Source organism: Mizuhopecten yessoensis, unplaced genomic scaffold, assembly GCF_002113885.1.
Source record: "Mizuhopecten yessoensis strain PY_sf001 unplaced genomic scaffold, ASM211388v2 scaffold5809, whole genome shotgun sequence".
Classification (NCBI taxonomy): Eukaryota; Metazoa; Mollusca; class Bivalvia; order Pectinida; family Pectinidae; genus Mizuhopecten; species Mizuhopecten yessoensis.
Genome location: NW_018406234.1, coordinates 321907 through 334285, shown reverse-complemented (window position 1 = coordinate 334285; position 12379 = coordinate 321907). Strand labels below are relative to the sequence as shown.

The 12379-nt window shown below is 38.4% G+C and overlaps 1 protein-coding gene across 1 annotated transcript in view; it reads left to right on the top strand.

Moving 5' to 3' along the window:
- Positions 1-2760, top strand: part of LOC110451145 (actin-related protein 5-like) — a 10599-nt gene extending 7839 nt beyond the window's left edge. The window contains exons 10-12 of the mRNA XM_021499006.1: positions 1198-1315; positions 1618-1729; positions 1934-2760. Of these exons, the coding sequence (XP_021354681.1) occupies positions 1198-1315; positions 1618-1729; positions 1934-2106 (403 nt within the window). The 3' untranslated portion in view covers positions 2107-2760. The remainder of the gene's footprint in view (positions 1-1197; positions 1316-1617; positions 1730-1933) is intronic.
- The last annotated feature ends 9619 nt before the right edge of the window (positions 2761-12379 follow it).

Genomic DNA, 12379 nt, shown 5'->3' with positions numbered 1-12379 from the left:
ACGCTGCTACTACAATTGTGTATCAGGGTACATAACTGTTATTACAATTGTGTATAAGGGTACATAACTGTTATTACAATTGTGTATAAGGGTACAGAAGCTGTTACGCTGCTACTACAATTGTGTATCAGGGTACTGAACTGTTATTGCTATTGTGTATAAGGGTAAAGAAGCTGTTACGCTGCTACTACAATTGTGTATCAGGGTACTGAACTGTTATTGCTATTGTGTATAAGGGTAAAGAATCTGTTACGCTGCTACTACAATTGTGTATCAGGGTACAGAACTGTTATTACAATTGTGTATCAGGGTACTGAACTGTTATTACAATTGTGTAGTAGGGTACTGAACTGTTATTACAATTGTGTATCAGGGTTCAGAACTGTTATTACAATAGTGTATAAGGGTACAGAACTGTTATAACAATTGTGTATCAGGGTACACAACTGTTATTACAATTGTGTATTAGGGTACAGAACTGTTATTACAATTATGTATCAGGGTACTGAACTGTTATTGCTCTTGTGTATAAGGGTACAGAACAGTTATTCTGTTATTACAATTGTGTATCAGGATACAGAACTGTTATCGTAATTGTGTATAAGGGTACAGAACAGTTATTCTGTTATTACAATTGTGTATAAGGGTAAAGAAGCTGTTACGCTGCTACTACAATTGTGTATCAGGGTACAGAACTGTTATTACAATTGTGTATAAGGGTACAGAACTGTTATAACAATTGTGTATCAGGATACAGAACTGTTATTGTAATTGTGTATAAGGGTACAGAACTGTTATTACAATTGTGTATAAGGTTACAGAACTGTTATTACAATAGTGTATAAGGGTACAGAACTGTTCTTACAATTGTGTATAAGGGTACATAACTGTTATTACAATTGTGTATCAGGGTAGAGAACTGTTATTGCAATTGTGTATAAGGGTGCAGAACTGTTATTACAATTGTGGATAAGGGTACAGAACTGTTCTTACAATTGTGTATAAGGGTACATAACTGTTATTACAATTGTGTATCAGGGTACAGAACTGTTATTGCAATTGTGTATTAGGGTACAGAAGCTGTTACGCTGCTACTACAATTGTGTACATGTATGAGGGCACAGAACTGTTATACTGTTTTTACGATTGTGTATGAGAGTACAGAGCTGTTATACTGATTTTATGATTGTGTATCAGGGTACCAGAGCTGTTATTCCAGCCATCCATGCTTGGTCTTGAACAAGCTGGTATTGCAGAAACCATGAACTATATCCTGAAAAAGCATGATGCTGACCGACAGAATTCTCTGGCTCAGGTAAATAGAGGAATCTATAAATATTTCATTTGACTCTTATCAGCTTTTACATTTAGGGTTGAAAACTTTCACATCAATCTGCTTTTTTTCCCAAATAACATAGAAAACAACACTGTCACATATGGAAAGTGCTGTTTCATGAGTTATTGGTTATGACATTAAATAAACCCAAATTTTCAATATTTTACATTTATGAGGTTCATAATGAGAACATCTGATCTAATGTTATAATGAAATGAAATTTTCGTCAGTCACATGCGAATATCCTATCAATTTTACGCCAATCATTAAATTGCTTCCAGAATGTGTTCCTGACTGGGGGGAATGCATTGTTCAGGAACTTCCAACAGAGGCTGCAGTCAGAATTGTTAGAAATGAGGCCGTTCCAGTCCCTGTTCAATGTCTCCTGTGCAGGTATACCATTCAACATTCTCTGAGAATCTTTATATTGCTGCTAAAAAAGCTATGGAAATTGGATTAAATTAAATCTTGTTTTTAGATATGCATGTAGTTCATTGTAAGAGTTGCATGAATCATAACTGTGATATATTAGGATTGTAATTTAACTGAGGCAATCAGCCAGTTTGAGTCACAGGTGTTCTTGTATGATTCTTCTAGCTAACCCAATTTTGGATACTTGGTATGGAGCCAGGAAATGGGCCCTATCCCCACACTTCACTGCCCACTGTATATCTCGGCAAGATTATGAGGAGAAGGGAGGCGAGTACCTAAAGGAGCATAGACATTCCAACCAGTATTTCCCCACACCCGTAGTGGTGCCAACCTCTTAATCTAGAATCTATCTAGGATTTCTGTGCACTAACAGTGGTGCCATTGTCTTTTTTTGTTGGAGTAACCAATATTTCCCCACACCCTTAGCGGTGACAACCTCTTAATCTAGGATTGACTGAGATTTCTGTGTACTAGCAGTGGTGTCGGATATCTTTTTTGTTGGAGTTACCAATATTTCCCCGCACAAACTGGTTATCCACACCCTAGTGCGATACATACAGTATGACTCTGGATGGTAGGACAACCAACGGTGCCTGACTTTGTTGGCTATCGGGGGGATGTGATGGGGCTGGGTACTAATACCTACAGAGCTAGCCCTTCACCAACATCAAGTAACGTCATCTTATAACATGAACTTGGTACATTTGCCTTCAAAATCTTGTTGTCTGTAATTGATAACAGTAAAACTTGTTTGGAATGGTAACTGTTATGGATATATCTTGTGATGGTAACTTGAATCTTAGTTTCACTTTGACAAGGTGAAAAGATCTATGATGGATCTTGTATGTGACATGGTGGGTGTCTGATATATCTGGTATGTGACATGGTGTGTGTGTATGATAGATCTGGTATGTGACATGGTGTGTGTATGATAGATCTGGTATGTGACATGTTGTGTGTATGATGTATTTGGTATGTGACATGGTGTGTGTAAGATAGATCTGGTTTGTGACATGGTGTGTGTATGATGTATCTGGTTTGTGACATGGTGTGTGTATGATATATCTGGTGTGTGACATGGTGTGTGTATGATAGATCTGGTGTGTGACATGGTGTGTGTGTATGATATATCTGGTAGGTGACATGGTGTGTATGTATGATATATCTGGTAGGTGACATGGTGTGTGTATGATATATCTGGTGTGTGACATGGTGTGTGTATGATAGACCTGGTATGTGACATGGTGTGTGTGTATGATATATCTGGTAGGTGACATGGTGTGTTTATGATAGATCTGGTGTGTGACATGGTGTGTGTATGATAGATCTGGTGTGTGACATGGTGTGTGTGTATGATATATCTGGTGTGTGACATGGTGTGTGTATGATAGATCTGGTGTGTGACATGGTGTGTGTGTATGATATATCTGGTAGGTGACATGGTGTGTATGTATGATATATCTGGTAGGTGACATGGTGTGTGTATGATATATCTGGTGTGTGACATGGTGTGTGTATGATAGACCTGGTATGTGACATGGTGTGTGTGTATGATATATCTGGTAGGTGACATGGTGTGTTTATGATAGATCTGGTGTGTGACATGGTGTGTGTATGATAGATCTGGTGTGTGACATGGTGTGTGTGTATGATATATCTGGTGTGTGACACGGTGTGTGTATGATATATCTGGTGTGTGACATGGTGTGTGTATGATAGATCTGGTGTGTGACATGGTGTGTGTGTATGATATAGCTGGTGTGTGACATGATGTGTGTATGATAGATCTGGTAGGTGACATGGTGTGTGTATGTGATATATCTGGTAGGTGACATGGTGTGTGTATGAAAGATCTGGTATGTGACATGGTGTGTGTATGATATATCTGGTTTGTGACATGGTGTGTGTATGATATATCTGGTATGTGACATGGTGTGTGTATGATGGATCTGGTGTGTGACATGGTGTGTGTATGATAAATCTGGTGTGACTTGGTGTGTGTGTATGATATATCTGGTGTGTGACATGGTGTGTGTATGATAGATCTGGTGTGTGACATGGCGTGTGTATGATAGATTTGTTTTGTGACATGGTGTGTGTATGATAGACCTGGTATGTGACATGGTGTGTGTGTATGATATATCTGGTAGGTGACATGGTGTGTGTATGATAGATCTGGTGTGTGACATGGTGTGTGTATGATAGATCTGGTGTGTGACATGGTGTGTGTGTATGATATATCTGGTGTGTGACATGGTGTGTGTATGATAGATCTGGTGTGTGACATGGTGTGTGTATGATAGATCTGGTGTGTGACATGGTGTGTGTGTATGATATATCTGGTGTGTGACATGGTGTGTGTATGATAGATCTGGTGTGTGACATGGTGTGTGTGTATGATATATCTGGTAGGTGACATGGTGTGTATGTATGATATATCTGGTAGGTGACATGGTGTGTGTATGATATATCTGGTGTGTGACATGGTGTGTGTATGATAGACCTGGTATGTGACATGGTGTGTGTGTATGATATATCTGGTAGGTGACATGGTGTGTTTATGATAGATCTGGTGTGTGACATGGTGTGTGTATGATAGATCTGGTGTGTGACATGGTGTGTGTGTATGATATATCTGGTGTGTGACACGGTGTGTGTATGATATATCTGGTGTGTGACATGGTGTGTGTATGATAGATCTGGTGTGTGACATGGTGTGTGTGTATGATATAGCTGGTGTGTGACATGATGTGTGTATGATAGATCTGGTAGGTGACATGGTGTGTGTGTGTGATATATCTGGTAGGTGACATGGTGTGTGTATGAAAGATCTGGTATGTGACATGGTGTGTGTATGATATATCTGGTTTGTGACATGGTGTGTGTATGATATATCTGGTATGTGACATGGTGTGTGTATGATGGATCTGGTGTGTGACATGGTGTGTGTATGATAAATCTGGTGTGTGACATGGTGTGTGTATGATAGATCTGGTAGGTGACATGGTGTGTGTATGATAGATCTGTTTTGTGACATGGTGTGTGTATGATAGACCTGGTATGTGACATGGTGTGTGTGTATGATATATCTGGTAGGTGACATGGTGTGTGTATGATAGATCTGGTGTGTGACATGGTGTGTGTATGATAGATCTGGTGTGTGACATGGTGTGTGTTTATGATATATCTGGTGTGTGACATGGTGTGTGTGTATGCTAGATCTGGTGTGTGACATGGTGTGTGTATATGCTAGATCTGGTGTGTGACATGGTGTGTGTATATGATAGATCTGGTAGGTGACATGGTGTGTGTATGATAGATCTGGTATGTGACATGGTGTGTGTGTATGATATATCTGGTTGGTGACATGGTGTGTTTATGATAGATCTGGTGTGTGACATGGTGTGTGTATGATATATCTGGTGTGTGTATGATAGATCTGGTGTGTGACATGGTGTGTGTATGATAGATCTGGTATGTGACATGGTGTGTGTATGATAGATCTGGTATGTGACATGGTGTGTGTATGATATATCTGGTATGTGACATGGTGTGTGTATGATATATCTGGTTTGTGACATGGTGTGTGTATGATATATCTGGTATGTGACATGGTGTGTGTATGATGGATCTGGTGTGTGACATGGTGTGTGTATGATAAATCTGGTGTGTGACATGGTGTGTGTATGATAGATCTGGTAGGTGACATGGTGTGTGTATGATAGATCTGTTTTGTGACATGGTGTGTGTATGATAGACCTGGTATGTGACATGGTGTGTGTGTATGATATATCTGGTAGGTGACATGGTGTGTGTATGATAGATCTGGTGTGTGACATGGTGTGTGTATGATAGATCTGGTGTGTGACATGGTGTGTGTTTATGATATATCTGGTGTGTGACATGGTGTGTGTGTATGCTAGATCTGGTGTGTGACATGGTGTGTGTGTATGCTAGATCTGGTGTGTGACATGGTGTGTGTATATGATAGATCTGGTAGGTGACATGGTGTGTGTATGATAGATCTGGTATGTGACATGGTGTGTGTGTATGATATATCTGGTTGGTGACATGGTGTGTTTATGATAGATCTGGTGTGTGACATGGTGTGTGTATGATATATCTGGTGTGTGTATGATAGATCTGGTGTGTGACATGGTGTGTGTATGATAGATCTGGTATGTGACATGGTGTGTGTATGATAGATCTGGTATGTGACATGGTGTGTGTTTATGATATATCTGGTATGTGACATGGTGTGTGTGTATGCTAGATCTGGTGTGTGACATGGTGTGTGTGTATGATATATCTGGTTGGTGACATGGTGTGTTTATGATAGATCTGGTGTGTGACATGGTGTGTGTTTATGATATATCTGGTATGTGACATGGTGTGTGTATGATAGATCTGGAGTGTGACATGGTGTGTGTTTATGATATATCTGGTGTGTGACATGGTGTGTGTATGATAGATTTGGTGTGTGACATGGTGTGTGTTTATGATATATCTGGTATGTGACATGGTGTGTGTATGATAGATCTGGTATGTGACATGATGCGTGTATGATAGATCTAGTATGGGACATGGTGTGTGTATGATAGACCTGGACCAAAAACTCTTTGTGTATAACAGTGTTGTTATGTCATCAAATCATACTGAAGTACAGGTGACAGTAACAATAACACACCACATCGTTAGTAACAAAAACACGCCACATCGGTAGTAACAATAACACACCACATCGTTAGTAACAATAACACGCCACATCGGTAGTAACAATNGTTATGATAGACCTGGACCAAAAACTCTTTGTGTATAACAGTGTTGTTATGTCATAAAATCATACTGAAGTACAGGTGACAGTAACAATAACACACCACATCGTTAGTAACAAAAACACGCCACATCGGTAGTAACCATAACACACCACATCGTTAGTAACAATAACACGCCACATCGGTAGAAACAATAACACACCACAGCGGTAGTAACAATAACACACCCCATCGGTAGTAACAATAACGCGCCACATCGGTAGTAATAATAACACGCCACGTCGGTAGTAACAATAACAGACCACATCGGTAGTAACGATAACACACCACATCGTTAGTAACAATAACTCACCACAACGGTAGTAACAATAACTCACCACATCGGAAATAACAATAACTCACCACATGGGCAATAACAATAACTCACCACAACGGTAGTAACAATAACTCACCACAACGGTAGTAACAATAACTCACCACATGGGCAATAACAATAACTCACCACATGGGCAATAACAATAACTCACCACAACGGTAGTAACAATAACTCACCACATCGGTAGTAAAAATAACACACCACATCGTTAGTAACAATAACTCACCACATCGGTAATAACAATAACACGCCACATCGGTAGTAACAATAACTCACCACATCGGTAATAACAATAACTCACCACATCGGTAGTAACAATAATACACCACATCGGTAGTAACAATAACACGCCACATCGGTAGTAACAATAACACGCCACATCGGTAGTAACAATAACACACCACATCGGTAGTAACAATAACACACCACATCGGTAGCAACAATAACACGCCACATCTGTAGTAACAATAACTCACCACATCGGTAGTAACAATAACTCACCACATCACCAAACAGTGTTCATTAGGGAACACATAATAAAACATTTAATGACAACGATTGCTTTGTTGTTTTCCTTGATTTCCAAAGAGCCTATCTTGTTAGCATTTAGCACAATGTTTTTTAGCGAGTAACGTAATATAAACGTATTTTATTGATTCTAAATTTCAGTGTTTTCTTACAAGAATTGGTCAGAAGGACTCTGAAGTATGACACTTTGTTATACAATAAATTCGTGTTTACACAGGGATGCGACCTTTGCATCACCTATGGGCGACCGAAAATTGGTCTGGACGCTCAATGGTCGCCTTAACCAAGAACGTCCTGTTTCTTTGTAACTGCTACTACAAAACTTGCAATTTTCGGGCATTTTCATGTTGAGCTACGACCGACCTGTACGTCCACTGAGCCACTTGCCTACCTCCCCTGTGTAACATGCGGTAACCAACGCGATTTATAGCAACCTGACACAACACAGAAGGTTACTATTCTTGTGCTATCCACTGCGCCACCCGACTATGAAATTAAGGATATAGGTTGTCAAAGTGCCGGTCATAATACATGTAGATTGTAACTTGGTCAAAGTCATCAAAACCTGCATGATGTTTTTTAAACTTTTAAAATGTGCTGTTTAATCATCAATTATCCCTTTCTAAGGTGTAAATCAATATTTAATTTATCTGATAAGAAAGGAAGCAGTCTTAGATAAATAAATCGGTAATTACAGATTATGCCACACAGCAAAATTATGCAACTGTCTTGGCTATTTGAAAAAAGGTACGACAGAGAGAGGAAACAAATCTGCTCAAACTGTAGGTAAAGGAATCCAAAATTGAGATGAGGGGGCTCATATACTCTTTCACAACTATGATCCTATTTCATGTCTAGTACGACTTGTCAATGTGATCGTCATTTCGTACATTTAAGTGCCAATAAGCTGATAGCGTTGCTGAATATATCATATTACCTTGGTGTACATAGGCTTCATTGGTCATCTGTCTGATAACTGTCCGCTTTACAGGGTTTTTGGTGTACATAGCCTTCATTGGTCATCTGTCTGATTACTGTCCGATTTACAGGGTTTTTGATGTACATATGCTTCATTGGTCATCTGTCTGATAACTGTCTGCTTTACAGGGTTTTTGGTGTACATAGGCTTCATTGGTGATCTGTCTGATAACTGTCCGCTTTACAGGGTTTATGGTGTACATAGGCTTCATTGGTTATCTGTCTGATAACTGTCTGCTTTACAGGGTTTTTGGTATACATAGGCTTCATTGGTGATCTGTCTGATAACTGTCCGTTTTACAGGGTTTTTGGTGTACATAGGCTTCATTGGTGATCTGTCTGATAACTGTCCGTTTTACAGGCGTTTTGGTGTACATAGGCTTCATTGGTCATCTGACTGATAACTGTCCGCTTTACAGGGTTTATGGTGTACATAGGCTTCATTGGTAATCTGTCTGATAACTGTCCGCTTTACAGAGTTTTTGGTGTACATAGGCTTCATTGGTCATCTGTCTGATTACTGTCCGCTTTACAGGGTTTTTGGTGTACATAGGCTTCATTGGTCATCTGTCTGATAACTGTCCGCTTTACAGTGTTTGTATGATTTGAACTTCGAATCACAATAGTTCATGGTAGTGACGACCTTTATGGCACCATTGAGCCTTTTCGACCAGTACACACTCATTAATTTTTCATCACCTGGTATTCTTAAAAGATCATTAAAAAAAATAACAAAGATGGAGCTAAACATTTATGATGCAAAATTATTATCTTTTTTCATTTTATTGAATTGAAGAAGTAAACCTGACATATTTTTTGGAGATGTTCGCTTTTTGTCTTGCATCTATCTAAGGATGTATCTCACATATATGTTAGTTTGTTACTCCAGGGAAAACATTGGACATTTCAAAAGTTCAATTTGGTTTGGTTTTCCATCTGGAAGTGACTATGATAAAGATGTAAAGTTGCATCACCTAAAACGTGACGGCATTGGTATGAATGTCACTACATGACGTCCCGTTTTACGAGCCCTCGTTCGTGAGTTCGATCCTCTGTCCGTGCTCTATTTCTTTGGGCACACACACCTTAGCTTTACGGCTCGCCACGTAACAGCACTTGTTTTTCTTCATACAGGGATTTTTTCTGTCCTCCTTACATTTCTTGTTACGAAACTCCAAGTCGGTGACAGTGTACGAGGAACTACACTCCTCGATGAGACCCTGTTACAAAAGGACAGACTGTTATTACATCTCATACCGTATTTATTTAAATGAACAAAAGGAATATCCTGATTTTACTGATTGGTTTTTTTTTAAATAATCTCAAAAATGTATGAAACAGAAGTACCGTATCAAAATTATCTAATCGTACTAGATATATATTTATATATGGATAGTGTGTTGTTTATTTAGTATACCCCCTGTTTTACCTATGGTAGAACCATCAGACGTTTTCAGGGCAGGATTCTAGCACCTATAGGTTACAAATACAAACGTATTATGATAAGTTGGGATCAAACTTACATCATCTCTCTCCACTATCAAGGCACCTTTGCAAATCACAACCTGCAAAATAAAGTTTTACTTATTATCTTATCAAAAATGCAAAATTTTAGGATTATATTTCGCCCAATGACTTATGTATTGGAAAAGGAAAGAAAAAACACTTTTGGACAGGATAACCGAGATATGTTTTACTGGAGAAATGCTTGTTCTTTTTTTTTTTGATGCAAATCTTATTTTGGTTATCTCTGAAAATGGCGATATGGAATTTAAAGAGTATAAAGAAACACACAGGATTTTAGCTGACCTGCCCGAAGAACAAGTGGGATTAGGTCATGACAAGACGTCCTTCTTTCCTCTGGCATCAACGTTTATACATGTAATAACTTCGAGGCAAACGGTCGCGATAGAAGACAGTCAGAATTGTAGAAATGAACGGCATTGACCCATATTTAACTGCTTGTTGTAAACCAAGAGGTACAACATTGCGATGCTCTCAAGTCACCGGTGTGAACTATGTTGAAATTGTAAATTATTTCTTCATAAAACTTAGCTAGTAGCAAGCTGGGGAAAACTCTGAAGTTTGTTCAAATGAATTGATCTAACATCAGACGATAAAGCGTCTTCATAACGAGGATGCCACATGACACATCTCGCTTGTAGCATGCTGAGATGACAGTCGGTCAGGTATGTAACATAAATAACAGAAAGATGAATAAATTTGCACCATTTTCTAAATATTGATTTTCAGACATTTGTTGTGAAAAATGCAAACATTTCAAAACTTTTAGTGAAAAGTAAGTGTTTTGCGATATTTAAGTGTAAATTTCTTAAAATAGTTATTAACCTGCAGTTAAAAAGCCTACTTAATTGTAATATCAAATGCATAATAATCATGTAATCTACATACGGATAGATAGAATTGTGTGTGATATCAAAGCAAGTCACGGATGCCTGCGTTTTTAAACGGGTTTATGCATTAGCCATCAAAATTTTCTGATTAGTTATTTTCTGGGCTGCCGAAGTTACTTAAGTAATTACCTTCAATAAATGATGTTGGGAATATAACAGAAATCCGTTTGACCACACCGTAACCACACAAATTTTACAGCGATTTCCCGAATACTGTTTATCATGTAAACAAACTATTTATCAGAAAGCTAAATATAAACATGCAGCAAGTTTTGCCACCAGGTACTGTAAGAACCCTCTCACTACTCTAGCGATAGTGTTCTATTGTGGAACGACTTAGATTCATTAATAACGCCACATATTTACAAATACTGACCACTCCATGGCACTGTATAACCCTACCAGGTTCGGATGAGTTTTCCCGTTATTCGTTATTCAATTTTGTTTTTCGTTTTCAAATACCAAATAAGAATCATTAGTGTTTTTTGGATATCCAGATAACGACTCTAACACGCCAAGGTCAATTACGGCAGTGTTTTAGCGCATGAGCTCGAAAAACGAATAACGAATAACGAGTTTTCCCGTTATTCGTTATTTTTATTTATTTTTCGTTATTCAAATAGCAAATAAGGTACAGCAGTGCTTTTGGATATCCAGTTAACGATTATAACACACCAAGGTCAATTACGGCAGTGTTTAGGTGTATGAGTACGAAAAACGAAAAACGAATAACGAGTTTTCCCGTTATTCGTTATTCATTTTTTTTTTGGTTTTTGGTTTTTCGTTATTCAAATAGCAAATAAGGTACCGCAGTGCTTTTGGATATCCAGTTAACGATTATAACACACCAAGGCCAAATGGGGCAGTGTTTAGGTGTATGAGTTCGAAAAACGAAAAACGAATAACGAGTTTTCCCGTTATTCGTTATTCAAAAATTGTTTTTTGTTTTTCGTTATTCAAATAGCAAATAAGGATCAGCAGTGCTTTTTAATATCCAAAAAACGATTCTAACACATTAAGGCCAAATACGGCAGTGTTTATAGGGATTGAGCGTCATTTTTTAGGGCTTCATGCTAAATATGGATGCAACGGAGTTGCGTTCATACCGCCATGAATGTTAAAAAAATGACGCTCAGTCCATATATTTATATTTATTCTATCAAGTATAATTTCCATTTTTTTAAGCCCCAAACACATCTTACCGAGGTGAGAATTGGGTGCGACCAGCTAAAAAAGAACAGCCTCCAACGTGACGTCACCAACTCAAAAACAAAATGACGGCGCCCATGTACACATAGAAAGTGACACGGAATTTGACTTGAAAACGCTGTTTTGGTAAATAATTGTGCATTCTAGAATATAGATATATTGGCACATCCTACCATAGGTACTACCCGTGTGTTTTTTGTCAGCTTCCGATCGACGAGATGAATATAACAGACATAACACGCAAACCTGTGACATTTACATAGGCTGTAGATGCCAAAGTGTATAATGCTGAAATATTTACCACTCTACGACACTGCCATTCAGCTATATT